The 27638-nt window shown below is 45.0% G+C and overlaps 2 protein-coding genes across 6 annotated transcripts in view; one reads left to right on the plus strand and one right to left on the minus strand.

Moving 5' to 3' along the window:
* Positions 1 to 5795, minus strand: part of MACO1 (macoilin 1) — an 82636-nt gene extending 76841 nt beyond the window's left edge. For both annotated transcript variants that reach the window (XM_030217405.1, XM_030217404.1), the window contains exon 1: positions 5625 to 5795. In XM_030217405.1, the coding sequence (XP_030073265.1) occupies positions 5625 to 5704 (80 nt within the window). In that variant the 5' untranslated portion in view covers positions 5705 to 5795. The remainder of the gene's footprint in view (positions 1 to 5624) is intronic.
* Positions 5796 to 5976: 181 nt separating this feature from the next.
* Positions 5977 to 27638, plus strand: part of LOC115479481 (RH-like protein) — a 37543-nt gene continuing 15881 nt past the window's right edge. For 2 of the 4 annotated variants that reach the window (XM_030217406.1, XM_030217410.1), the window contains exons 1-4: positions 10021 to 10272; positions 16040 to 16226; positions 19167 to 19317; positions 27446 to 27593. In XM_030217406.1, the coding sequence (XP_030073266.1) occupies positions 10140 to 10272; positions 16040 to 16226; positions 19167 to 19317; positions 27446 to 27593 (619 nt within the window). In that variant the 5' untranslated portion in view covers positions 10021 to 10139. Of the gene's footprint in view, positions 6062 to 10020; positions 10273 to 16039; positions 16227 to 19166; positions 19318 to 27445; positions 27594 to 27638 lie in introns of those variants that run through there. The other 2 variants (XM_030217409.1, XM_030217408.1) reach the window with 2 other exon arrangements.

Here is a 27638-nt window from a genome sequence, read left to right on the forward strand (position 1 = left end):
TATTTTAAAGATGCACAGGATTCCAACAACCAATAACTAAAAACAAGAATTAAACAAGAACTACAGAATAGAAAGAAATAAGTGACTGAGACTGAAGGGCTCACCACCTTCCACCTGCTGGAGACTGAGATTACTGGATCTTGCTCTAGCTGGCAAGGGCTCTTATTGGCTCACTAGAGTCAGAGTTTTTTTTCTCAGTCTCCACCTGTTGGAAGGCGTGCACAACCCATCAGTCACATTCTGGGCCTTAGAACGTTGCGGGTGCGTTTTATTATAGTAGATACCTTGATGCAAATGTATCTAGCCTTAACTTGCAAGACAGGAGGGCTACAGCAACACTCTACCAACAAATACTATCAAGGATCCTCTGAGAAATAGGCTACTGAAACTGTTTCAGAACCATTAACTTATTATATTATACTTCCATATATAATTCCAGTATATTAAGAACTGAAGCTTCTCATTAAGAATACATTTTTGAGGTAGTGTGCTCTCTTGTCAAAATAATGGTACTGAGATTCAAAAAGCAAACAGTCAAACAAAAAAAAATGTAAGTTTCTTGACACCTGAGCAACACTGAAGTTCATTCTGGCCTGAGAGAATCACACCATGGCTCTAAGACCTGATGCTCCCGGCATAGTGAAATAACCCCAACCAAAAGCTAGTATTACCATTTTAAGCTCAGAATGCTACTCACAGTCTGCACCCGGTGAACACTGCAAGTTGTGTTCTGGTTTTTACATAATAATGAGCTGTTTTACATATATTTGCATGTTTTGCATCTTATTGCTAAGTAAGCAACGATGACCTAAATATCACCGCAGTAGGGCGAGACAAGCTGTGTTACAGCCCTTTAAGTTGTGTTAGGGCCTTGTCACATTATTTGCCCTTAACGCTGTTAATGTCTCACTTTATAAGACTTTCTTACAGAATGCACTATTTTGATAGCCCTTCTTCATAGATATACTTTGAAGCTATTAGCACACAGAATTGTACAAATATAACAGATCTCAATTTGTACACATCACCTTTTTCTGAATATACTTCTCCCTATGCCAGATCTGTGGGTGCAAATGAGCAAAAGGTTTCACTTTGTCCAAGGAGGGTTAATTGTAATAGGTTTAGCACTCCCAGTCATTCTGAAAAGTTGACTCCTATGTACATCAGTATCTCACCTCCTGCCATGAATTGCTCCCTTGATCTCATCTCAAAATGCATCATGCCATTTTTAAAAAATCATTTTATATTTATGTATTCGTTATATTGCCGTTTATTACAAAGCAACCAGAAGGATTTAAAACCAACAACCAATAACTAAAAACAAGAATTAAACAAGAATTACAGAATAGAAAGAAATAAGTGACTGAGACTGAAGGGCTCACCACCTTCCACCTGCTGGAGACTGAGATTACTGGATCTTGCTCTAGCTGGCAAGGGCTCTTATTGGCTCACTAGAGTCAGAGTTTTTTTTTCTCAGTCTCCACCTGTTGGAAGGCGTGCACAACCCATCAGTCACATTCTGGGCCTTAGAACGTTGAGGGTGCGTTTTATTATAGTAGATACCTTGATCTATAGGGCATGAATGAAAAACTCCAACATATAAAGAACACACAGATATATGACTGGAATGAGAAGGGTATGACTTACTATTTGTTTTTGTTGTTCCTGAGCTGAGCATTCTATATTAAAGGCTGCACCACAACTCTTACAGATCCCAGATGCCAGCCCAGCTGCTGGCCAATGGAAAATAACCAAGACTCCACCCCTGGTTTTATTTTGTAAAACTATCCACCCTCTACTTGTAGAGTTGCGCATTCCATAATGAAGGAGCCAGATAACACAAGTTGAGCAGCAGACGCTAGTCTGAATTCTGTAGGAAGCAGGCAGGGCCATTAAACAGTGCGGGATACTAGTATGCATGGACTGAAATGTTAGGCTGAGGATCTTATGAGACAACTCTATAAACTGGGGCATAGAGGTAGGCTCCACTTACACATGTCAAAGGTGCCATTAATTTATTTGGATTTCTCATTCATACCTTTTTTTAGTAGTAGCTCATTGACAGGCGCTATTTTATAGTACTCTATAAAAGAACCTTGGCACCAAGATGTCTTTACAGAATTGGCGTTAAGCATAAATACACTGGAGTTCTTAAACTGAGATGACAAATTATAAGAAATGTCCCATTAAAAGTTTAATCCTGAACATGACAGCTATCTGTGCTGCTTTCAACAGAGGGATGACAGTCAAAAGTTCTTTGCACCATGTTCTATATCAGTTGAAGATGTTTTGTGCTACGGATTGCTATGGAGAGCAGAAGAATTTTTTTAAGGAAGAGATCTGGGGTCCAAAGACAAGCAGCGCATCAAGAAGAATCCCTGTGCTGCAGACTCTTCCTTAATTGTAATTGGTATACCCGAAATGGCTGGGGCCAAATACCAACTGGTCTTTTCCCTCAAAAATCAAATAGCTTCCAAGTTATGAAGATTTAACTTGAGTATGAGCTATCAGCCAAGAGGCATTTGCATCTAGACACCAATTTCAGTTGTTTGAAGTTAAAGTCTCTTGTGTGTCTAAGAAGATCAACAACTTGATGTCATCTACATATAGAGATGTTTACCCCAAAACTTTTAATAAGTTTTGCCAGGGGAGAAAAAAGTAATATTAGCTTCATAGAAAAAAGCCAAACTTCAAAGGGGAAGGAGATGATAGATCCATACTCCAGACCACATGGAATAAATGCTGGTTAAGACAAATTTCAAATGGGTTTGGCTCTATCATCTTGAGGCCAATGTCCTCAAGTATTGCTAGCAAGAGAATATAGTCAACACACATTTTACCCCTCCTCCTTCCCTTTTATTTAACTTCCCATTACCCATATTTATCCTGTATGGTGTAAGTGCAAGGCTTTGTTCTGTTTCTGTGAGTCTGACGTCCTGCACGTACAACGTGCAGAACGTCAGAAACAGAACAAATCCTTCAGAAGAAAAAAAGGACCTCCTTGGCTGGCGGGGATTGGGGTCCCCCGCCAGCAAAGGTAGCCCATGGCGACGGCGGGGGAGGGTTGTCGGCAGGTGTCGTCAAAGTTGGCGGGGGGGGGGGGGGGGGGCTGAAATGTGCCCCCTCACCTCGGGCTCTTGTCCCCCCTCCCGCTGAAGTCTGGCTATGCCCCTGCAGTACATATGGGAAAATGTATATACACTGGGAGTCCAACATATGCAAACTCATTTCATGCTCAATATAGCTATCATGGAAACCAGACCAAATTTGATGTATTTCTAGGACTAGACTGATAAACACTGAAGCAGGTGATTGAAGTACATTTTTCAAAGGGTTTGCACACAAGCTGAAGTATGTGGTATGGCAACACAAGAGTAGGAGACAGAGAAGCAAAAGCTTTTACTAATGTGTTGGAATTTTTGGAAGAGTATTAAGGTATCTGTTTTTCGGGAAGCATTTGGTGCTTGATCCAATTTCATTTTAAATCACTTAGGATCAGTTGGATCCTTGATCTTTATGTTATACTTTTAAATTTGCTGATTTTTTTTGTTTCTGTTGTATTTTGTTTGTGATATATATTGATTTGTTTCTGGTTTTATGTCAATTATTATATGTATACAATCGTAACCAAGCAAAGACTTGGGATTAGCAGACTACACATAAAACAAACATACAAATAAGCATAGATTAAGAATATAATAAAAGATGGTGCACATCGTTATTAGGACAGTCTACCTTAAACATTTATAATCCCTCTTACCTAAAAGATATGCTAAACAGAGCACAAACAAAAATACAGTGTATATAAATTCAAAACACACAGAAATAAACATTTAGTTTAAAAATTAAGGGGTGGTAGTTAAATCTTTTTTAGGGTATTATGCAATGAAGACTGCTCTTATTTTGTCTAGCATGCTACTTGTGGTCTGCACCCAGTACCCACTGCAAGTTGCATTCTTGTTTTCACATAGTAACCAGCTACTTTACATGTATTTGCATGTTAAGCATCTTATTGCTTAGTAACCAGCAGTGGCGTAAATATCACCGCAGCAGGACAAAACAAACTGCATTACAGCCCTTTTAAGTTGTGTTAAGGGCAAATAACATGATTTAAGGCCCTAATATATATATATATATCTACATACATACTTTTGAAGCTATTAGCACCCAGATTTATACAAATACTCCAGATGAACACAATTTGCACACATATCACCTCTATTTCTGACTATACTTCTCCTTATGCTCTCTGCTCATTGCCTTGTCACACAGATTACAACCTTGAAGTCAGACATGACTACGCCAAGATCCCTCTCTCATTTATCAGTATAGGTGCCCAGCTCTGCGAGTTGGGTGCAAATGCGCAAAAACTTTCACTTTGTCCAAGGGCAATTTGTTTAGCACCCCCAATCATTCTTGAAAAGTTGATTCATAAATGACTAAACTGCAATAGAGAAGAGCATGCTCTGTCTGTACTTATGAAATACTACACCAGCTCTCTTACAATGGGATCCAATGAAGTAAGTAATGCATTTTGACACAATGCACTCACTTATGATCACTGGGATTTGAATGCGACTAAGATAGCAGCAACTTCTTCCAGGAGGTCCTGTTCATTCAAACAAGGAATTCTGTTGAAGCACATCAGTGTGTACACTATCAGTCCTCTCACACCTCTCAATTCTACGCCTGTTTTTCCAGAGCTATAAGAAACATACAGAACTCTTTGTCCGTATATAAGGAATCATCCTGTATAACCAGGCAGAAGCAACAAGACAACTTTTTGGTTGGGAATGGGGAGGAGGAAGCAAATCAATCTTGGCTCCGGTCCCCAAAAAGTTTCTTAGTTGCTAATGTGAACTCCTACACATATATCCAGTACTGCCTTAAGATATTTGCTTGTTATATTACTATCATGCTTTATCATTATCATGTCACCCAAGATATTTTTGCAACACTATTTTCTTATATATTTCCACCATTCATGATGTATTGTAAGCCACATTGAGCCTGCAACGAGGTGGGAAAATGTGGGATACAAATGCAATAAATAAATAAATGCGGTGTGGACAAAATGCCCTATGGCCCACCCTTAAAACAGAGATTTAATCCAAACAACTCCAGCACACTAGCATGGTGCACCTGCATCCCAGCACAGAAACATTATATTTGCATACAATGGGGGTTTCTCCTATATTCACATTTTCCCATGCCTTTTTTTTCTTAATGGTGGCTATCCAGAAAACCCACCCTCAACCCAGATTTCAGGAATCCAGCAGAGCCGGACAGCATTTCGGCTGCCACAACAAAAACAAACAGCAACCACTTCCACCTTCTTGATTTCGCTGCTGGCCTCCTCCAACCACCCTTTTTGCACGATCAGATGCAACACTGAAGGAGGCAGAGATGATGCGCCTTGCCAAGGGGGGGGGGGGGGGAGGGGGGGAGGGGGGGAGTCCCTCCCCCCCAAACCATTTCTACCGCACCAGACAAAGAGGAGGAGCAGGAAGGGAGGCACCGTGACAGGAGGCTCGTCCGCCACCCGTCACACACACAGGCTCCGGCCGAGGCCTAGCGCTCTCTCCGCCCTTCCGTCCTTTCCCGCCCTTTTGTCACCGACGCACCTGCCGTAAATGCCCTCCGTGATTCGGTTCCGTTTCAACGGCCGACGGAGTTTGCTGCAGTCCGCATTCCGCCGCTTCATCCTCCCGTCGCCTCCCCGCCCCGTCCAGCCGGGGAGGAGGGAGTGGAAAATTAAAGGGCAATTTTGAAGTGAACCCGAAACACAACAAAATGAACAGAAAAATCTCTCCTTCTGCCCGTCCGCCGCGGCACTGAGTGGAGACCGACACAGGGTTTGATTTTCCTTTTTTTGAAACAAAGAAATAAATATTAGGACCCTCCCTCCCTCCTCCTCCTGGCTTCTCAACGCGTCCTCGTCACGTCACGCCGACCCCGCATTGTGATGGACGCGGGCGCCGAGCCAATCGGAGGAGCGCAGAGAGCGAGCGAAAACAATGAGCGGCGGCTCAGCCGGCCAATCACGACCGCAGGAAGCAAGGTGACGGTGGGGGATGATTTAAGATTCGTTTACAAAAGGCTTCTCTGAGTGGAGGGGGCGGGATTGACGCGGATGCTCGCCAATCGGTGCCGGGGGGGGGAGGGGGGGTTGCGACGGGTGACCAGTAGGGAACGGTGGGGTGGGAGGGCGCGCGCCAGGGAAGTGCGTGTGCTGAGGGAAGGCGGGGCTAGGCCCGCCGGGGTTTGACAGCTCGCTGGCCAATGGCGCGGCAGCGGGGCGGGGCCGCTGCGCGCGAGCAGGTGTGAGATGCGCCTGCGCGCCGGGAGAGGCCGAACGCGGCGCGGGTGCTTTTCTTTTGGTGTTACGTCTGCAGGAGGGGAAGGGGCTGGACCTGGGTCCGCCGCTCAGGCAAAGGGCTGCTTCGTTGCGTTTTATTCTTTCCAAACTAGGGTGCTGGATAGCAAATCACCTAGTAGGGCTCCGGTTTACCCCCCTCCCTGCTCCAGAGACCCTATGAGCCAAGTGGTTACCGAGGCACGAGGAGTGTCGGGGTGACAGGTGTACGTTTTCAGCCAAAGCCAGGAGTTCTCAACCCATCTCTAGATTTTAGGATATTAACAAAGAATATGCATGAGATACATTTGCATGCGCTACCTACCTCGATTTATGCAAATTTGTCATGCATATTCAATTTGGATATCCTAAAAGCCTGGCTGACTGGGTGTGTTTTGAGAACTGGGTTGAGAACCCCTGGCTTAGACGGAAAACTTGCTTCTGTCACTCTGGCATTCCTGTGTCCTGGCTAGGAGTGGCTCAACTTAAGGACTGAATTGAGAACCCCTGTTCCTCTACTCCAGGGGTTCTCAACCCAGTCCTTGCACAACCAGTCAACTTTTCAAGATATCCACAAATAATATGAAAGAGATTGCACGCACTACCTCCATTGTATGCTAATATATCTCTTGCATATTCATTGTGGTATCCTGAAAACCAGTGACTGGTTAAGTGTGTCCCATGGACTGGGTTGAGAAACTTAGTCTGAGGGGGGGGGGGGGTCCTCAAATCCAGTCTTTGAGATCCACAGCCCAGCCTAGTTTTCAGGATTTCCACAATGAATATGTATGAGATCTATTTTTATACAATGGAAGCAGTGAATGTGAATATCATACATATTCATTGTGGAAATCCTGAACACCAAGCTGGGTCCTTGACCTCAAGGACTGGCTATGAAGACCCCTGCCGTAGTCCATTCTAACCGCCATCCACCTGCTTCTGCATATTCCTCTCACAGCAAGGAATCTAGTTTGCTACTACTACTTACCATTTCTAAAGTGCTATCAGACCTACACAGCGCTGTACACAAAACACGTGTGAAAGTCTAAAGGCTGAAAGGAGCAGAAAACCCTCAAGATGCATTTTACAGCATACATTTTCTTGGGAACATGGGGGCCAGTGCAATATAGCACAAATACCTTGGTGCTCTTAGCATGGGGTCTGTCTACAATTTGCCACACACTGTTATGGCCACCCTGTGCACAGAGCACTGTAGAGCACCAAAAAACTACAGAAACTATTGTGTTGTATTCATTAGTGCACCGTTCATTCAAATCCAGTGGAATAGCCATTAAAAACCCAGATGTGAAGAAGTGTGCACAAGACCTAAAAGCTTAATACCTGTTTTTCTAATCTTGGGGATTTAGCATGTGGTCTGAGGAAGAGTTAAAAGTTAGCTTGCTTATCTGTGGCTAGCATTAGTGAGGGTTTTATGCAGTGGCTTAGCTACGTGGGGCCTGAGGGGGCCTGGCCCCCCGTAGATTTGGCCCTGGCCCCCTCCTGCCACCAACCCTCCCCCGCCGTCGCCGCCTGCCCCACCGCTTCAAATACCTTGTTGTTTGCTGGCCCCGCCAGCCGAGAATCTAGTTGTTCGGCACCGGAGTAGCGCCTTCATTCAATGCAGTTCCTGGTGTAATCAGCTGTTTCTGACGCCGTACTTTTATGCAATTTGTTTTCTTGGGCCATCATGAACAACCTACAACTTCTAGTTGTTTTATTGAAGGGGATGGGTGGACAATGTAGTTTACTTTATTTGAAGTGTTAATACACCTCCTTCCAGTCCTAAATAGGGCGTAGCAAAGCAGCTGACAACAAAACAAGGAAGGAAATGAGAGAGAACTATAATCCACGGATAGGAAAGGGAGGAGAAAGAGAGCTGAGAAGAGCCAGTATTCCCAAGTAAACACAGGACCTTAATAGAATCATCCATCAGCGTACACCAGGGGGAAGAGATGGGCTTTCAGGGCTGCTCTGAAATGAGCTGGGAGTGAGTTTCATTCTAGGGCACCAAAGAATGAAAAAGCAGCATGTCTAGTAGTGTTGAGATAGTGTGATAAAGGAAGAGTCAAAACTAGCTGGTTGGTATTTTGAGAGTGGGTAGAATAATTGCAACGGTATGGAGTAAGATCATGTAATTCCCCCTAGTGGTGGAGTAGTGTATTACACTTGTGCTTAGGGAACTGTCACGGTCCAATCGGGTTCCCCAAATAAACTGCACTCAAAATTCAGACTCCAGGGATGGTGACATTTCTGCACCACCAGGCTGCACTAGTGTATTCAAAACAGTACAACTGTAATGACGATTTCAATTTACATAGAATCATTGAATCTGACAACATCCTGATACACGGCCCATGTCAGGTCATTAATAAAGCAAACTTGTCCAACTCTTGAGAACCCTTTGTGCTTTTTTTTCCTGGACTGTTTGTGTTATGTACTTCGACCCTCTCCGTTGCATGCCGCGGCATGCCTTGCATGCAGTTTTACTTGTGAAATCACAGTCAATGTGAAGCTAGAGAGAGAGTGAAGCCATTTGTGACTATTGCAGAGGTTCCAAGGGCTTAGCAGACTTGCAGGGGAATGCAATGGCAAAATATGAGTTTAGCTACTTAATATGTATGTAATTCTGTACTTGACTGAAGAAAAACATTTCTTTACTCAACGTGTAATTCAACTCTGGAGTTCTTTGCCAGAGAATGTAGTAAAAGCAGTTAGCTTAGCAGGGTTTAAAAAAAGGTTTGGATAGCTTCCTAAAAGAAAAGTGAATAAGCCATTATTAAAATGGACTTGGGGAAAATCCACTGCTTATTTCTAGGATAAGCAGTATAAAATGTGTTGTACTGTTTTGGGGATCTTGCCAGGTACTTGTAACTGTTGGAAACAGGATGCTGGGCTTGATGGACCTTCGGTCTGTCCTATTATGGCAATACTTATATTCTTATGTACTTTGCTGTGTATAAAATGCCTTGTTTTCTTTTAAGCCAAATTGTGTGAGCTCCAAAATGTAGCTCAAAAGACTAAAAAGTCTTTTTGCAGGATACAGCTCTTAAATGTTAAAATATTATTTTGAGATTAATTCATTTGAATGCATTGGTGTGTGTGTAGTATTTATGTATTTTTCTTTATTTGTTTGGATTTATTTATTACCTTGTTGAAGAAATTCAACCAAGCCAATGTACAGCATGAAAACACTGAACATAGACAATAGACAATTACAGCAGTAAACATATTCAAATAATGTACATTATAAATCCAGACTAAAAGCCCACCTCTTTAATGTTGCTTTTGACTCCTAACCACTACTCACTTGCCCTGTCCCTTTATCCCCACCTCTCTTTAATTACCTCTTAGTTGTCTGTCTGTCTGTCTGTCTGTATGTTTGTCCTATTTAGATTGTGAGCTCTTTGAGCAGGGACTGTCTTTTTCATGTATGGTGTACAGCGCTGCGTATGCCTTGTAGCGCTATAGAAGTGATAAGTACTACTACTACTACTACTACTTAGCATTTCTATAGCAGTAATAGTAGTAGCAGTGTAGCCTAGTATGCTAATTACAATGTCAACACAATACACATCAAAAGATCTGAATATCAGCATAGGGTGTAAGCAGGGGTGGAACATACAGACAGACGATAGAGTAGCATGCTGGCCAGAGATAAGAAGAGTCCTTCCTTGCTAACGTCTCCTGAGCGTCATATCATTTTACGATGTGCTCTGGTTTGACTCTGAAGTGAGTTTTTACTGGAACGTATTAATACATTTATAATCTTTATATTTGCGGTGGAATGGCTCCTAGGTATGCACCCAGCATCAGAGGTCGTCTGCCATGGCTGATATTGATTTTAGAAATGATTTTTATTCCTATATTTTTGTTTTTAATTGTGTTTGAGCCTACCGAAAACAACAAGGTCTATCCAGGTGAGCGTACAAACTTGTTTATATACTAACCCTTGTATACTAAGCCACACGGCAATGCTGACAACAGCCCTTTGAAAGTGAGCGGGCTGTGTCGGCATTAGCGCACGACAGCTGCTAGCGTGGCTTAGTAAGCAGGGGGGGTAAATACATTAATTTGCAAATGTGGGGTTTTAATGTCACTATAGCCTATTTTGCAGGTGAAAGATATAAGTGTTATGATATACAGTGACATGACATATTTTGTTTAGAAGCCAAAATTCATAATTTTAATAACTATGGGGTCTATATTCAGAAGAAGTTGGCTGCTGATATTCAGCTGCAATTAAAATGACTAGTGCTGCTTAGAGAATGACATGGGGACGGGGACCTGTGGTAACCGCGGGGACAGGACGGGGACAGATCCCACAGGAATGGGGTGGGGACGGGGACAGAGCCCGTGAGGACGGGGACATACTTTGTCCCCATATCACTTTCTACTTTGAAGCCTGTTAAAGAACTGGACTGTTATTTATGTTTGGTTGATGCAAACGACCATATTTAGATTTTTTGGAAAAACAAACAAACATGCTGGCCACAGCTAGCAAAATTTGCATGGGGGATCCTGCTAGCAGCACATCTTCTAAGAAGACATCTACTGCAGAAAGGACTGTGGAAAACAGGAGAGCTAGACTGAATCCTGAGATTGTTGGTGACTTCTTATTTATCCACAGATTACAAAATCATAATGGTGCTTCATGGGGCATACAGAACGGGTTGTATTTGGACCCCTGGACATTTTAACAGGGGTACGAATACAATTAGGATTCCTTGGAGTAGTAGAAGTCAGCTGTTGTTGGGGTTGGAAGGGTAGAGGGTGATGGTAGTAGGAGGGTTATTGTAGCTGCTTGTTGTTATTATTGTTGTCTGTTTGTAATTTAAACCCAACAGTTGCACAGCATATTGTTCCTTTTTATACTTTAATAAAAAGATTTAAATATAAAGTCATAAGTGTTCAAGGCTTCTGCAGATGAGAACAGAGCCATGGGGATGGGACGGGGACAGAACCTCTGGGAACGGGGCAGAGACAGAGACAGGGCCTCCGGGGATGAAGTGGAGATGGAAACAAAACCCATGGGTACGTGGGTGGGACGAGGACAAATTTTGTCCCCGTGTCATTCTCTAGTGCTGTTAAATATTGGCCCTGAGCACCCCGGCACAATTATCACAAAGCAACAAAATCTGACACTTTTGTGCCCGCATTCTAGTGTCTAACTTCTTTAGCCACTGCTTCCAAATTTCCCCAGTCATCCATGAATTTGCGTTAGCCTCGTATGACGCAGGAAGTCGCTTAACTTTCTGTTTGCTCTTTCCAATGACGAGGGGTTCCAACTTCTCACTCCCATCCATATTGCAGCAAAGGAGGATCGTCAGTCGGTCCTTCGACGTTTTACCTCCAGTACTTTCGGCATGTTTGAATGCAAGTGTTCCATCAGGAATCGCTTGCCAGTAGAGACCGTTTGTCAGCATTGAAAATGTCAGGAGAGCCGGTAGTGGGAGGCGGGGCTGGAGGTTGGGAGGCGGGGATAGTGCGGGGCAGACTTATACGGTCTGTGCCAGAGCCAGTGGTGGGAGGCGGGACTGGAGGTTGGGAGGCAGGGATAGTGCTGGGCAGATTTATACGGTCTGTGCCAGAGCCGGTGGTGGGAGGCGGGGCTGGCGGTTGGGAGGCGGGGATAGTGCTGGGCAGACTTATACGGTCTGTGCCAGAGCCGGTGGTGGGAGGCGGGGCTGGCGGTTGGGAGGCGGGGATAGTGCTGGGCAGACTTATACGGTCTGTGCCTTGAAGAGCACAGGTACAAATCAAAGTAGGGTATACACAAAAAGTAGCAAATATGAGTTATCTTGTTGGGCAGACTGGATGGACCGTGCAGGTCTTTTTCTGCCGTTAACTACTATGTTACTATGTATGTTAGGTGCAAACTCGTTCAAGATGGTAGGAAGAACTGAAACAACCCAATTTTCAGCACCAAGGTCATCAGCATCTTGTTTTTCACCATGCTGTTTCTTGAATTTTATGTTGTTCCTCTCCTTCCATCTTTCCAAACATTCAACAGTGGTTTTGAATTCAGTTAGTCCAAGACTTTCAGCTAGCTGATTAGCTTTCTCCATAAGCAGTGGACCACTGACAGGAAACTGTCTGCTCCTGACTTGAGAAAACCACAGAAGAAGAGCATCTTCTACATCCTCAGATTTTCCCGCCCGTTTTCGTTTCCGTTGTGGATTTGTATTGTTTTGCCAATCTTCCAGAAGCTGGTCTTTCTGCTTCAAGACACGTGAAATTTGACTGGGATTGACACCATATTGAGTTTGTTTTCTAATTTTTTAAGAACTTCTATTCGTTCAGCCAGTGTTAAAGTCTTACAGTTGCACCACGACGACGACGACGACGACCCCAGTGTACACTCTAATAACATTCTTTCACTTATTCTGCCTGTGGCAGTTAAAGGGGCGGTAAATTTGAAATCTCGCTGGTTGTCACGCGCCAATCGGCTTCCATATTCCGTGCGCGCGCTTATGCGGAGTCTTTCCTGCAGAGGAGCGGTCTTAAACCATGCATATAAGCGAATCTTGCACTTATCAGTGGTGCGCTAAACCGAAGTTTGTCCCCATAGAAATTGATGGCGCCAAAAACGGGACCGAAGTACGGCATGCAAACAGAGCATGCGCTTATCCGACGTGCACTTAAATGGAGTGCACTGTATATACAAGCAACAAAGCCCGTTTCGTGAACAATGAAATGGGCCCTAGGAAGGCTCTTGTCTAAGCGATTTCTCCTCTCTCCCCTGCCCTCCCCTCCATGTCCAGCGATTCTTCCCTCCCCTCCCATCCCCTCCGTGTCTCGCGATTCTGGCCTCCCCTCCATGTCCAGCGAGTCTCCTCTGCCCCTGCCCTCCCATCCATAGCCAGTGACTCTGTCCTTCCTGCCACCCTGCCTTTAAGCCGTTCATCTTACCTCAGATCGCAGTGGCGGCAGACTCGGCTCACGTCCTGAGTGAGGTGGTGGGGCGGCTGCAGTGGCGTTCCTAGGGGGGCTGACACCCGGGGCAGATCGCCGATGCGCCCTGCCCCCCGGGTGCAGCGCCCCCCCCGGCGAAAGGACACCCCCTGCGAAAGAACCCCCCCCCCGGGTGCATGCCGCTGGGTGGGGGGTGCCGTACGCGCCTGTCCTCCATTCGTTCCGGGGCAGAGAAGAAGCATGGAACGAATGGAGGACAGGCACACGCGGCACCCCCCCTAGGAACTCCACTGGCCGGCTGTGTCCCGGGGGGGGGGGGGGGCACAGCTGTGGCAGCCTTACCTCGGGTGGCCCTGACATATGGAGCGAGTGCAAACTAGACCTTGGATATTCAATACTGGCGGTACCTGAATAGAGTCAGCCACTGAATATGTGGTTCTGTTTTTCGGCCGGTGGGTTTAAAAAGGAAATGCTGGAGGTTGAATATCATCCTTGCGGGTCTTACAGGTGGATTAATCATTGAGCACATTTTACAGTTCAGCATATAAAAAAAAGGCTTTTTTTATATAAAAAAAACCAGGGACTTGTTCAAAGTAGGACGTGGTAAAGCAGAGTGGGTGTGGTGAGCTGTAAAATCGGCCTGAGGCAGGGAGCATGTGGTGGGGGTGATAAGGGCACCCTCTGCCCGTTAAGAATGTAGCTCTGAAATGAATATTTAATTTTTGCACATTTCATCCTGTTGAACCTGAGGGAAACCTGGTCATGTGGCCATTGGTCCCACGTGTGGGAGGATAGGGTTGTAAAGCAGAGCTGCCTTTTTTCTCTTAGCCTGATTTATTGTTTATTAGGAACAAATGGAGATGGTTTACACTTACATTAAAATGTGCTAGTAGAAAGTGAAAGGGAATGGGACTTGATACACTGCCTTTCTGAGGTTTTTGCAACTACATTCAAAGCGGTTTACATATATTCAGGTACTTATTTTGTACCAGGGGCAAAGGAGGGTTAAGTGACTTGCCCAGAATCAGGGCCGTGCCAACACGGTAAGCGAGGTAAGCACGGCAGGAGGGCGCCGTCCTCTGGGGGGGCGCCCCGCCGCGCCATGCTTACCTCGCCCTCCCGCGTCCCAACTGCCCGCCCTCTTCTCCCCCCCCAACAAGATCCCTTTGAAATTTACCTCTGTCCGGCAGCGAAGGCGCGCCGCAGCGTCAGTGAAGGAGGCGGCGCTCCTGACGTCTCTACTAGTCTTCCCTTCGCTCAGTGTTCCGCCTTCTTCTGACGTCAAGGAAATGACATCAGAAGAAGGTGGGACATTGAGTGAAGGGAAGACTAGTAGTGACGTCGGGAGTGACGCCTCCTTCACTGACGCTGCGCCGCGCCTTCGCTGCCGGACGGAGGTAAATTTAAAAGGGATCTTGGGGGGGGGGGAGAAGAGGGCGGGCAGTTGGGACATAGGAGCGGGAGGGCAGCGATCATTTTCATGGGGGGGGGCACGCGCCAACTGTTCGTCTGCAGGGGGGGCGCCAACTGATCTGCAGGGGGGGGCGCCACAGACCCTTGGCACGGCCCTGCCCAGAATCACAAGGAGCTGCAGTGGAAATTGAACTCAGTTCCCCAGAATCAGAGTCCCTGCACTAACCAGTAGGCTACTCCTCCACTAGCAACATTTCATGTAGAAGCCTGCCCTTGCAGATCAGCAATGCAGCTGTGCAGGCTTCTGCTTCTGTGAGTCTGACGTCCTGCTCAGAGTCACAGAAACAGAAGCCTGTGCGGCTGAGTTGCAAGGGCAGGCTTCTGCATGGAATGTTGCTAGTGGAATAGCAACATTAACATTCCATGTAGAATCTCAAATAGTAGCAACAGAATCTCCAATAGTAGTAACATTCCATGTAGAATCTCCAATAGTAGCAACATTCCATGTAGAATCTCAAATAGGGAAAGGGAAATGGGGCTTGATATACTGCCTTTCTGTTATTTTTGCAACTACATTCAAAGCATTTACGTAGTATATACAGGAACTTATTTGTACCTGGGGCAATGGAGGGTTAAGTGACTTGCCCAGAGTCACAAGGACTGCAGTGGGAATAAAGGTCCTGTACATAATATGTAAAATGCTTTGAATGTAGTTGCATCTATGTAGGCACCCCGGGCTACTGAGGTTTTCTTTTTTTTAATATAGAATTTTCCTTACAGTCTCTGAGGTTACTGTTGTGTTTTGGAGCAAATTGTGTGGTGTTATTTTGTTTAATTTTCTTGCTCTTCAGTATTTTTGATTTTTTAGTTTTCAAGATAGTAAACTACTTACAATGTCAACACTATAAAACACATTTTAACATGGGTTACCCTATGAATTAACATGCATTAAATCATGTGTGGAGGAGTGGCCTAGTAGTTAGAGCACCAGGGTTCAAATCCCGCTGCTGTTCCTTGTGATCTTGGGTAAGTCGCTTAATCCTCCCTTGCCTCAGGTACAAAATTGGAATGTGAGCCCTCCAGGGACAGAGAAATACTCGGTGTACGTGAATGTAACTTAAAAAGGTGTGAGCAAAATCCAAATAAATAAATAAAATGAATGCAGGTTAAAAGTTCTAACGTGTTAATTTTTAAAAAATAAAACAAATGTATGAAATGAACAGAGAGAAGCATCTCCTCAGATTAGCCACCCTGTTCTCTTTAGACGAAAAGAGACAAGGGGATTACTAGAGAGAACGCAGTTAAGTTTTGCGTACATAACCAGAAGCTGTCTTATTGGTGTCAAACAATTTTTGACAGTATTTCAGGACGTCAATGTCATGATCTTCCTTGGCTTTGGTTTCCTTTTGACTTTCGTGAGAAGATTTGGCTTTAGCGGTGTCGGGTTTAACCTCCTCATTGCTGCATTTGGGATCCAGTGGGCCGTCATTCTGGATGGAGTTCTGTTTCATTTCAAGGAGGGAAGCATAATGATCAACATACCCAGGTAATTTACTGTAGCTTCTCAATGGATGTTTGCTAACGGTTGCCAACTTGTCTTGAATCATTAATACTAATCTCAAATTTTATAGCCTATTTTTTAATTTATATAATTGTTTCTCTGCTCATTTTGCTGCGTTGTCTTCACCCACATTTCTGGAACTCTATAGGCCAAATTCTATAAACTGTGCCTTAAAAATTGGCGCTGAAAAACTACACGGTTAGCGTGAACCTATAAACTATGCCTAAAGTTAGGAGTAGTTTCTAGAATATGCCTACGCACCGTTCTTAACTGCACCTAAGTTAGGCGCAGATCAGGTGTATTTCATAATAGTGCGCATAGTTTCTTGAAACGTCCACAACCTGCCCATTCCACGCCCGTGGCCATGCCCCCTTTTCGACTGCGTGCATTAGAATTTACATGCACCGCATTGTAGAAATACGTCTAGAAAGCTGTATGCATAAATTCTAATTACAGCTAATTAGTGCAGCTAATTGGTTAAGTATCGATTACCTGTTATCGGCGCTGTTTGGCTTCTTAATCAAGTCGTACGTGCAATAAGCATGCACAACGTAAGGAGCTGTATATAGAATTTGGGAGTACGCCACTATCGCTCCGTAGTGAACTCTCTCTGAAAAAGGTTAACTCCCCCTGTTTACAAAGCTGTGCGGCGATGCCGATATAGCAGCCCATCCACAATGAATGGGCTGTATCGGCATTACCGCTCTGGCAGCCATTAATGTGACTTTTAAACAGGGGGCTAAGTAAGACTTGGCTCTTTGAACAGGCATATACAACCACATCATCCCAGTGAGTTTTTGAACACGTTCGGTGACAATTTACCTGAAAGATGTATTTTGTTTGTTTTAATTTTATTTATTTATTTGTTGCATTTGTATCCCACGTTTTCCCACCAATTTGCAGGCTCAATATGGCTTACATTTGCCGTAGTGGCGGTTGCCATTTCTGGTTAACAAAATTACAAATGGCATTGCATTAAGGTGCGTACGCACATTGTAAAGAAAAATACATTATGGTATTGCATATAGGTTCCTGAGTGATAGATTAGATTGTAACATATGTTAAGTCATCAATTATAGAGAGATTGTTTTCGATATAAGGATTAAAGTGGTATTGCATTAAGGTGCGTACATACATGATAAAGAAGAATACATTATGGTATTACATATAAGTTCCTGAGTAATAGATTGGATTGTAACCTGTGTTAGATCATCAATTATAGAGAAATCATTTTCGACATTAGGTATTAAAGTGGCAGTGCTTGTTCATTAATAGCAGTGAGGTATTCTTTTAGGGAGTGGCGGTAAGCCCAATGCTAAAAGGGAAGTACCCCCAGGCTACTTCCTTCCAGCGCGCACCATTTTGTTGCGCCGGTGTGTACCCGGCAGTAATCAGGCAGTGCCAGATTAGCGCAGGAGCCCTTACAGTCGCCACCTGAATGGGTGGCAGTAAGTGTTCCCTCCCCCCCCCCCCCCCCCCCAAAATGGCTGTGCGGTAAGTTCTTCACTTGCCGCACGGCCATTTCTTGAAAAAAACAAAGACCTGCCTTTTACCTACTGCAGTAAAAAGGGGGCCTCGGCGCGCATCAAAACACGTGCCACCAGCGCAGGCCCCCTTTTGCCGCAGCTTCGTAAAAAGGACCCCCTAGGTTTGTAAATTGCTTAGCCCTGCCTGCCACTTCAAGCGGTATAGATAGTCTGGAATACATAAATAAAAATAAGTAGAATATGCAGCATAATTATTTCAATGCACGGCTTCATGATCTAAGTTTTAATCAGCATAGCAAAATAAAGAAAATGTATTTTTTTTCATGACTTTTGTAATGCAGTTTTTCTCTGTCCACCCCACCATTCCCACCTCAAGGATTCACCTAGGGCAGTGATGGCGAACCTTTCAGAGACCGAGTGCCCAAACAGCAACCCAAAATCTAATTATTTATCGCGAAGTGCCAACATGGCAATTTAACCTGAATAACAGAACTTTAAAAGCATTTGGCATGCTTCTGAATAATTAATGCGATTTTCCTTCCCCCCTCCCAGGTCCAGGGTCCCCCCTCCCTCCCTCCCTCCCTTCAAGTTCCAGGCCCCCTCCCTCCAAATTTTAAAACTCATCTATCTTACCTCGTCGGGGTTAGGGCGGCAGCAGCAGTAAAAAGGATACAGACTCGGCTTGGTGCTTAGTTCAGTTTTCCCTTCTCTCTCTCTCTCACAGTTCTGGTCCCGCCCTCATTTCCTGTTTCCACAAGGGCAGGACCAGAGCTGAGAGAGAGAGAGAAGGGAAAATTGAACTAAGCACTGAGCCGAGCCTGCATGCTGCCGCCCTAACCCCGACGAGGTAAAATAGATGACTTTTAAAATTTGGAGAGAGAGGGCCTGGAACTTGAAGTGAGGAGGGAACGAAGTTCCGGTTGGTCTCTCTCCGCTCCGACACAAGTTTGAACTGCTAGCGCGATTGCGCCAGCAGTTCATAGCGGCAGTACGACTCTGGCTGAGGCGACGGCGTGCGTGACCTCTCTGGCACGCGTGCCAAAGGTTCGCCATCACTGACCTATGGATTCCCTGGTAGTCTAGTGGGTCAGGATGTGAGCAGTTTGCCTCCACGCCCACCTTGTCTGGCTCCAGGTGTGAAATGGTCCTAACGATCACTAGCAGTAGTGTCGCGATACTACCACTAGGGGTCATCCTTCCATATAGTGAAAATTGCTCTTTTTGCGGTTAAGGTGCAGTAGATGCAAACACTTACCACGCTTTAGTAAAATGAAAGTGGTAAATCCTAGACGTGTGCAAAGGGTTTTTGCATCCAAGTGGCAGAACTGGAGTGTATGATCTTTGGAATTTATTAATCACCACCCTTCATGTTCCTCCCTCTCCCCCCCCCCCCCCAACTTCAGTGCAAGAGGATGTTGAAAGAGTGTTTCTGTTTTAGTGTGTTGATTGGCGCTATGAGCACCGTTCCAGCACTAATCTCGGCAGGCGCTCTCCTGGGAAAGGTTAACCCAGTGCAGTTGGTCTGGATGACGCTGGTGGAAGTGACACTTTTCACTGTTAACAGGTGGATTATCTCTGACCTGCTTATGGTAAGCCCACTTTCAAATGGTTTACTTTATTTTACAGCTGCATTTGACAATAAGTCAATAGGAGTGGCCTAGTGGTTAGGGTGGTGGACTTTGGTCCTGAGGAACTGAGTTCGATTCCCACTTCAGGCACAGGCAGCTCCTTGTGACTCTGGGCAAGTCACTTAACCCTCCAGACTCACAGAAGCAGAAGCCTGCGCGGCCACATTGGTGATCTGCAAGGGCCGACCTTTACATGGAATGTTGCTACTATTGGAGATTCTACACAGAATGTTGCTAGTGGAGGAGTGGCCTAGTGGTTAGAGCACCGGTCTTGCAATCCAGAGGTGGCCAGTTCAAATCCCACCGCTGCTCCTTGTGATCTTGGGCAAGTCACTTAACCCTCCATTGCCTCAGGTACAAACTTAGATTGTGAGCCCTCCTGGGACAGAGAAATATCCAGAGTACCTGAATGTAACTCACCTTGAGCTACTACTGAAAAAGGTGTGAGCAAAATCTAAATAAATAATAAAGAGGTAGACCCCAAAATAACAAATTACAGTAATCAAATACAGGTATCACAAGTGATTGTACCACTGTCCTGCCAATGTTCAGAGAGGGCCCGCCAGCACCCAAAGTTATGTGGGTGTTGCCAATAATCAGAGCCGTGGGCAAGGTTAGAACTGTCTTTTGGGTGGTCTTGCATGCCTGGTTAGCTCTGCAGGCATAGGAGCCAACATTTCAAAATGATTGGGGGGGGGGAAGGTGCTAAACCCAGAGGAAATTACCTCCCCCCCCCTGTAAACAGTCAAGGAGTTTGCTCAATATTGGGGGTGCTCAAGCACCCACAGCACCTACCGAGTCAGTTCCTATGTATGCAGGCATCTAAATAAGTTCATAAGTATTGCCATACTAGGAAAGGCCAAAGGTTCATCGAGCCCAGCGTCCTGTTTCCAACAGTGGCCAATCCAGGTCACAAATACCCGGCAAGATCCCAAAAATGTACAAAACATTTTATACTGCTTATCCCAGAAATAGTGGATTTTCCCCGTCCATTTCACTATCACTAGTCCATATCACTAGTGCCCAAATAACTTCCGGTTTCTTCCTGCCTTTGCCCCATACCACCCCGGAACTAATCAGCGAGTGCCATGGAAGTCACTCCAGATTTTTACCAGCGCTGTGCAGTTACATGCTGCTGAAAATCTGGGGTTGTCCCTCTCACTGTGAATATTGACCTCTTAGTCACTATATATTCTTTGATAAGGAAATTAAAATCATCTGTTGTTTAGTCTTGGAGAAGCTTATCAGATTGAATTGAGGTCTGTGAGGCTGATATTCAGCAGGAGAGGCTCCTAACTGAAACTCTTGTCCCTCCCAGCGATCACTCTCCATCGCCAACCCCCTTGGGCCACACAACTACCCATAGGCCCTCCCCGGACCTACCTTAAGAAATCCTGGTGGTCTAGTGCAGTGGCGTAGCTAGGTGGGGCCACGGGGGCCTGGGACCCCCCAAATTTCATCCAGTTCCCTGGTTTTGCTGGTGGGGGTCCCCAACCCCCGGCAGCCGAAGCCTTCTTCAGCACTGGTCTCCGGCACACTGCGTCCCCTGCCCTGTGCTCTTTCTTCCTCCTGACGTCCTGCACGTTCCTTTATGTGAAACTGAGCATGCACAGGACGTCAGGAGGAAGAAAGAGCAGGGCAGCGAACTTGGTGGTGCTGGAGACTGGCGCTGAAGGCGGCTTCGACTGATGGGGGTTGGGGACCCCCGCCAGCAAAGTACTTGCTGCTGTGGGGTACAGCTGGGGAGTGGTGAGGCGGTGGGGGGAGGCAAGGCGGCGGGGCGGCAGACTAAAATGTGCACCCCCCCCCACCTTGGGCTCTGGCCCCCTACCACCACGAGGTCTGGCTAAGCCCCTGGTCTAGTAGCATCTTTGGAGGCACGAACAAAGCCCATTCATTCCTGCCCAGTGCCACTGCTCCTTCAAAATGGCTTCAGGAGGTCCCAGCGGCCATTTTGCGATTGTCTCTGCTTATGCTGGTTCCAGTATCAATATGGCTGCTGGGATCGCTTGCGACAGTGTCACTGGAAGTCACGGAGGCCATTTTGAAAGAGGAGCTGGCTGTGCACAGGAGCGAGTGAGGATCGTTCCTGCCCCACTACTTGCCAACGATATGGTAGACCTAGTAAGGGGGTGCTGCTGGGTGGGAGGGGTAGGTTCGTAAAGTGGTGCTGCTGAGGGTGGGTCCGGGAGGGGGGCACTTTTTGGTCATGGGGGAGGGGCCAGTTTTTCGTCTGAAACCAAGCGGCCAATTTCGGTCACAGATTTGGTTTCGGCAGAAACTGAAGATCCTGTTTTTGGTCAGGCTCTGACCTCAAGGTGAGTTACATTCAGGTACAGTTGGTATTTTCCTTCCCCAGAGGGTTCACAATCTAAGCTTGTACCTGAGGCAATGGAAGGTTACGTGACTTGTTCAAGATCACAAGGAGCAGCAGCAGAATTTGAATCTGGCTCCCTGGTTCTCAGCCTACTGCTCTAACCATTCGGCTACTCTTCCACTCCAATATATGAACTATGATCAAATAAAGGGGATCAATTTATATTACTTTTTTCTTTCCTAGCCTTTATTTCAGTGCATTCAAATGGATTAATGGACTAACATGGCAACCACAGTACCTTATCCCAGTGGCACAGCTACGGGTAGGCCTTGGTGGGCATAGGCCCACCCATTCTTGGGTCAGGCTCATCCAGTGGCACTGCTTCACTCCCCTCTCTTCCTCTCCTCCTCTGGTGGCTCGGCATCTTCCCTCTCTGAATCCCCCCCCCCCATCTCTCCTCATTGTAGCTCAGATGCATTCTGGTGGCCGCAGCAATTCATCACTGCCTGTATCAGCCACAGGCTTCTCTCTGCCACGGCAGGAAACAGGAAGTGACATCAGTGAGGGCAGGACATGAGAGGGAAATCTGCAGGGGCCGGCGCAGGCAGCAAATATGAACCGCTGTGGCCGCCAGGATACTTCTGATGTACAATGGGGAAAGTCAGGGGATTCAGAGAGGAGGCAAATGCTGGTCGTTGGGGGCAGAGCGGGTGGGAGGGGGGTTGGGAAGGACAGAGGAAATGCTGAGCTAAGGGGAGGGGAGGGGTTGGAAGGGTCCACCCAAGTTAACTGTGGGACTACCCAAAACAGGAGGCCTTATCCAGCTGTGGGATATAGGAGCTTTATTGGCTGATATCTGTGGATGTCCAGATCTGTGCTTTGAATGTGAACATCTGTAAGCTTGCAAATATAGAGATAGATATTTTACCTGTACATGGTTGATTCCAGGGCTAAGTTCATTCAGAAATGCCTCCGGATCACTTTATCACTTCAAAGATCTATAAAATAAATATTTTCCTTTACTAATCAATGAACTAGGTATTATATTCCATCATTATGCCATTTTTACATCTGGATTTTTTTCTTTTGTTAGATCATCGCTAATAAGCTGAGATTGGGAAAGGTCACAAGTGTAAGGGGAGACCCGCAGACCCCTAGATTCTATAAAGGTCAACCCAATTTGGGCATGGATCCCAGATCTGCACTAATTAGTTAATGAACAATCAATTATTGACATTAAATGGCATGAATTAGGACTTACATGCAGAGCTGCCTATGTGCTATTCTGTACCACTGCACGCTTAAATTATCTTGCACACAACTCAAAACCACTAAACTTTAATAATGTGCTACTTAGCTTAAGAGTCTTGAAATAATTCACTGATCCGCTGGTCCTAAGGTTCTTGTATTATTTCTACGAGATACGTTTGCTAAATTTTCAAAACACCCCCCTAGCCTTTAACGGCATCAGCATTAGATTCAATTAAAGGCAGCGCATCTTCCACCTTCGTCATGCGTTTCTCTAAGGTCTCAGCGTACAATTGAGAAGCTGCGGTTTTACCGTGTATTTCTCATGTCATGGGACATTAATAGATTTAAGTTCAGATATTACCGCGTTTTCAGTATCCTCAGAAGTTCTAGATCTCTGCTAGGTTTGTCAGGAGAAAGTAAATCGGATTTGTGGTGTTTAAGACCAGAAGCCAAACTGAATTGACTCTCAGCCTTCACAGACTTCGTTATAGAAAATAATATTGCAAAGAAAAAAAAACCCCACAACCTGGGGTGACAAGTTGGTTTGCTGCGACTTTGATCTAAGTAAAAGAGAGAAAGCTCCGAGCTTAAGCTGCCGTGCTGTCCATGAGCAGAACCAGAAGCCCATTTACAGCCTTTTTGAAGAAATTCACTCGAGGCACAAATGCACACTTACCCACAAAAGTGCTGGTATTTTGAACATTTAGGTGCACAAGAGGCAGCCAAACGTGAGCCCGATTGTAGAATTGCCCTTGGTATGCAGGGAAATACAGTTCTGCTTTTCACGGGGAATGCAACAGCTAAACCAGAGCTGTGTAGCCATTCATGCATATAGTGTAGGATTCTATATATGGCGCTTGAAAAATCGTGCGATAAAAAAATACACCTAGGCATATTTATTTATTATTTAAATGTATTTATTTATTGCATTTGTATCCCACATTTTCCCACCTCTTTGCAGGCTCAATGTGGCTTACAATACATCGTGGATAGTGGAAATGAGAAGAGAATAGACATTTGGTATTATAGAAGGATTTTGGGTCGCATGGTAATGGAATACATGATAGTGATATAACAGAAGGCATTCTTAACATTTCTGGATATATGTGGGGAGTTTCACATATGTTGATCTCTGTAGTATATCTTGCCAAAGAGATGGGTCTTCAGTTGTACCCCATGCTTTCCCACACATGGCAGGCTCAATGCGGCTTACATAGTAACAATAAGGAGAATTACAAGTCATAAGAAGAATATACAATTTGTAGTAAACATAATATTAATGGGGTTAACGGATAAGTAAATTGAACATAGGAGGAATGAGGTGTAAAAGAAACTGGGCGTTATGAGGTGAGCGTAGGAAGATGGAGAGGAAAAGATTAGGGATAGCAATAAGGATAATGGGAAACATGGTCAATATATAATGATCGTTGGTAAGGATCATGTGGGCATGCTTTAGTTAGTCGAATCATTAGGGTAGGCTTCCTTGAATAGATGGGTCTTCAATGCTTTTCTGAAGGGCAAAAGGCCGTTGATTGTTTGGATTGGTCTTGGTAGAGCGTTCCAAAGCTGGCTACCCAGAAAGGAAAAATTGGTTGCATAGAAGGATTCGTACCTATACTCTAAAGTACATCTACATTTTATAGAATAGGCTGAAATTTCCAAGTGGTATATAGGATATGCCAAGTGCCTCTCCACGCAACTAAATTTGGCGTAAATCCTGATGCCTATATTAGGTGAAGAGTGGGTGTATTCTATAATAATGCGCATAGATTTTAGAAACGCCCATTCCACGCCCATAACCACACCTCCTTTTCAGCTGCGTGACTTGGAATTTATGCGCACCACGTTACAGAATACGCTTACGGAGTTGTGCGCGTCAATCAAAATGAATGCCAATTAGTGCTGATAATTGCTTTTTTTTTTTTGTTACATTTGTACCCCGCGCTTTCCCACTCATGGCAGGCTCAATGCGGCTTACATGGGGCAATAGAGCTTTTTAACATCCGATTAGTTAGTTAACCAATTAAGTTACTTGCATTGTTATAGAATACGCTTCGATTTCCATGTGGAAATTAAGGCACAATATATTGAATTGGGGGATAGTGGGATAAATCCAGGACTGGCTGAGCTTGTGCCTCAGGACGGGGATCTGTGAGGGTAGTTTTCAGAAGCAGCACTCTGGGGAAATTGACTACCTGTTAAGTGGGTAAACTCATGTAGTACAACCTATTTGTATCAGGGGCGTAACCAGACACACAATTTTGGGTGGGCCTGGGCCCAAGATGGGTGGGCAGAAGAACCCTGCCACATCCCACAGATGATTTTCACCTGCATGTCATATGGTCTCTCAAACATCCCCCCCCCCCCCCCCACCTCTCCTGCATACCTTTTAAATAATAATTTTCCACTGGCAGCGAGCAGCAACTAATACGCACTGCTCAAGTTGGCTACACAGCCTTCCCACTGATGCAATTTCCTGTTTCCGCATAGGTGGGAACACGTCAGAGGGAAGGCTGTGGGGCCGGTTCGAGCAGTACGTATCAGCTGCTGCTTGCTGCAGGCGAAGATCTGCTATTTACAAGGTATGCAGCAGGGACAGTTGTTGGGAGTTTTCAGTTGTTGAGACTTGGGAATCCCTGCCAGCCACATCATAAGTGTGCTGTTACTGGGTGGGCCTGAACCCAAAGTGGGTGGGCCTAGGCCCACCCGGGCCCATCCTTGGCCATGCCACTGATATGTATATTCAATTTACCCAGTCTAAGCTGAAATATTCCCAGGGATGGGGTTGCATTTCTGCATATACTTTTGAAAATTGGCATGTGTGGACATAAATTAACCCTGAAAATTGGCATGTCTCAAAAAGCACCAGTAGATGTATTAAATAAAAAATGTGCACTCCAACTTTGAGAATTACCACAAGAGTTCACATTTTTATTTGATATTTATTAGATTTATTTACCTCCTTTTTAAAAGAATTCACTCAAGACAGTGTACAGTAAGAACAAATCAAACATAAGCAATAGACAATTACAACAGTAAAAATATTTAAATAAGAATACACACATACATAAGTACATAAGTAGTGCCATACTGGGAAAGACCAAAGGTCCATCTAGCCCAGCATCCTGTCACCGACAGTGGCCAATCCAGGTCAAGGGCACCTGGCACGCTCCCCAAACGTAAAAACATTCCAGACAAGTTATACCTAAAAATGCGGAATTTTTCCAAGTCCATTTAATAGCGGTCTATGGACTTGTCCTTTAGGAATCTATCTAACCCCTTTTTAAACTCCGTCAAGCTAACCGCCCGTACCACGTTCTCCGGCAACGAATTCCAGAGTCTAATTACACGTTGGGTGAAGAAAAATTTTCTCCGATTCGTTTTAAATTTACCACACTGTAGCTTCAACTCATGCCCTCTAGTCCTAGTATTTTTGGATAGCGTGAACAGTCGCTTCACATCCACCCGATCCATTCCACTCATTATTTTATACACTTCTATCATATCTCCCCTCAGCCGTCTCTTCTCCAAGCTGAAAAGCCCTAGCCTTCTCAGCCTCTCTTCATAGGAAAGTCGTCCCATCCCCACTATCATTTTCGTCGCCCTTCGCTGTACCTTTTCCAATTCTACTATATCTTTTTTGAGATACGGAGACCAGTACTGAACACAATACTCCAGGCATGGTATACACTACTTCTCTATTTTACCTTATTTAGGTACCTTGGTTTATTATTATCAATGTTCTTCTAACTCCAAGGATTTAAAATGTGTTATTCATGGATGTTTATAGTGTCTTAATATCTTTTATCAAACTGACCTCAACACCACCACCCCTGGTCTAACACCTTGCCGGTGAAACAGTACCTTCCCTTATGGAGGATTCCAGGGTTTTTTGTGGGGGTTTTCTTATAATAGGTCTTTTGATGGTATACAACTTACAATGTCAACACAATACATAATAGAACATTTTAATTGATAGTGAAGGGTATAAGCAAAGATGGAACATATAGATAGGCAAGAGAGTAAGAGGAGTTAGAAAGTAAGGTGACTAATTTAAAGAAAGTTGCACATAAGGTCAGAGAGATGGTTAAATATTATCTCAGCACATGCACTGTAGTTTAAAAAATCCAGACAAGTCCATACAGAGAAAATGACATATGTGCTGTTTACATGTGTGAACAATTATAGAATTACCCCTCCCCCCCCCCCGATGTTCACCCTATGTCTGTCTATACTGCACCTTCCAACTTTCTTCATTAGTGCAGGCTGCCTAAAGCCCGTAAATAAAGTTGGAATTGTTCTACTACTACTACTAATAGCATTTATATAGCACTACCAGACGCACACAGCGCTGAACACTTGACATAAACAGTTCCTGCTCAAAGAGCTTACAATCTAGGTAAAACGGACAGACAAGACATTACGGGCAAGGGAAATTACAGGGTAAAAAGGAACAGGGAGGAGGAGGGCAGCTGGATTCTGTAGTATCTGTAGGTTTCACTTGATTTTCTTGCCTCTCAGATTGAAAAGCATACCAGCCTGATGTTTGTTCACATTTTTGGAACTTATTTTGGACTAGCGATTGCCTGGTTCTTCTACCACCCTTTACTAGGCAAAAATATGGAGAAAGAAAGATCGCAGCCTATGTCGGACATGCTCTCAATGTTGGGTAAGTAAGAGCGCTAAGTCGTCCATAGGGCAACTCTAGCATTTA

This window comes from Microcaecilia unicolor, chromosome 11, assembly GCF_901765095.1.
Source record: "Microcaecilia unicolor chromosome 11, aMicUni1.1, whole genome shotgun sequence".
NCBI classification, from domain to species: Eukaryota; Metazoa; Chordata; class Amphibia; order Gymnophiona; family Siphonopidae; genus Microcaecilia; species Microcaecilia unicolor.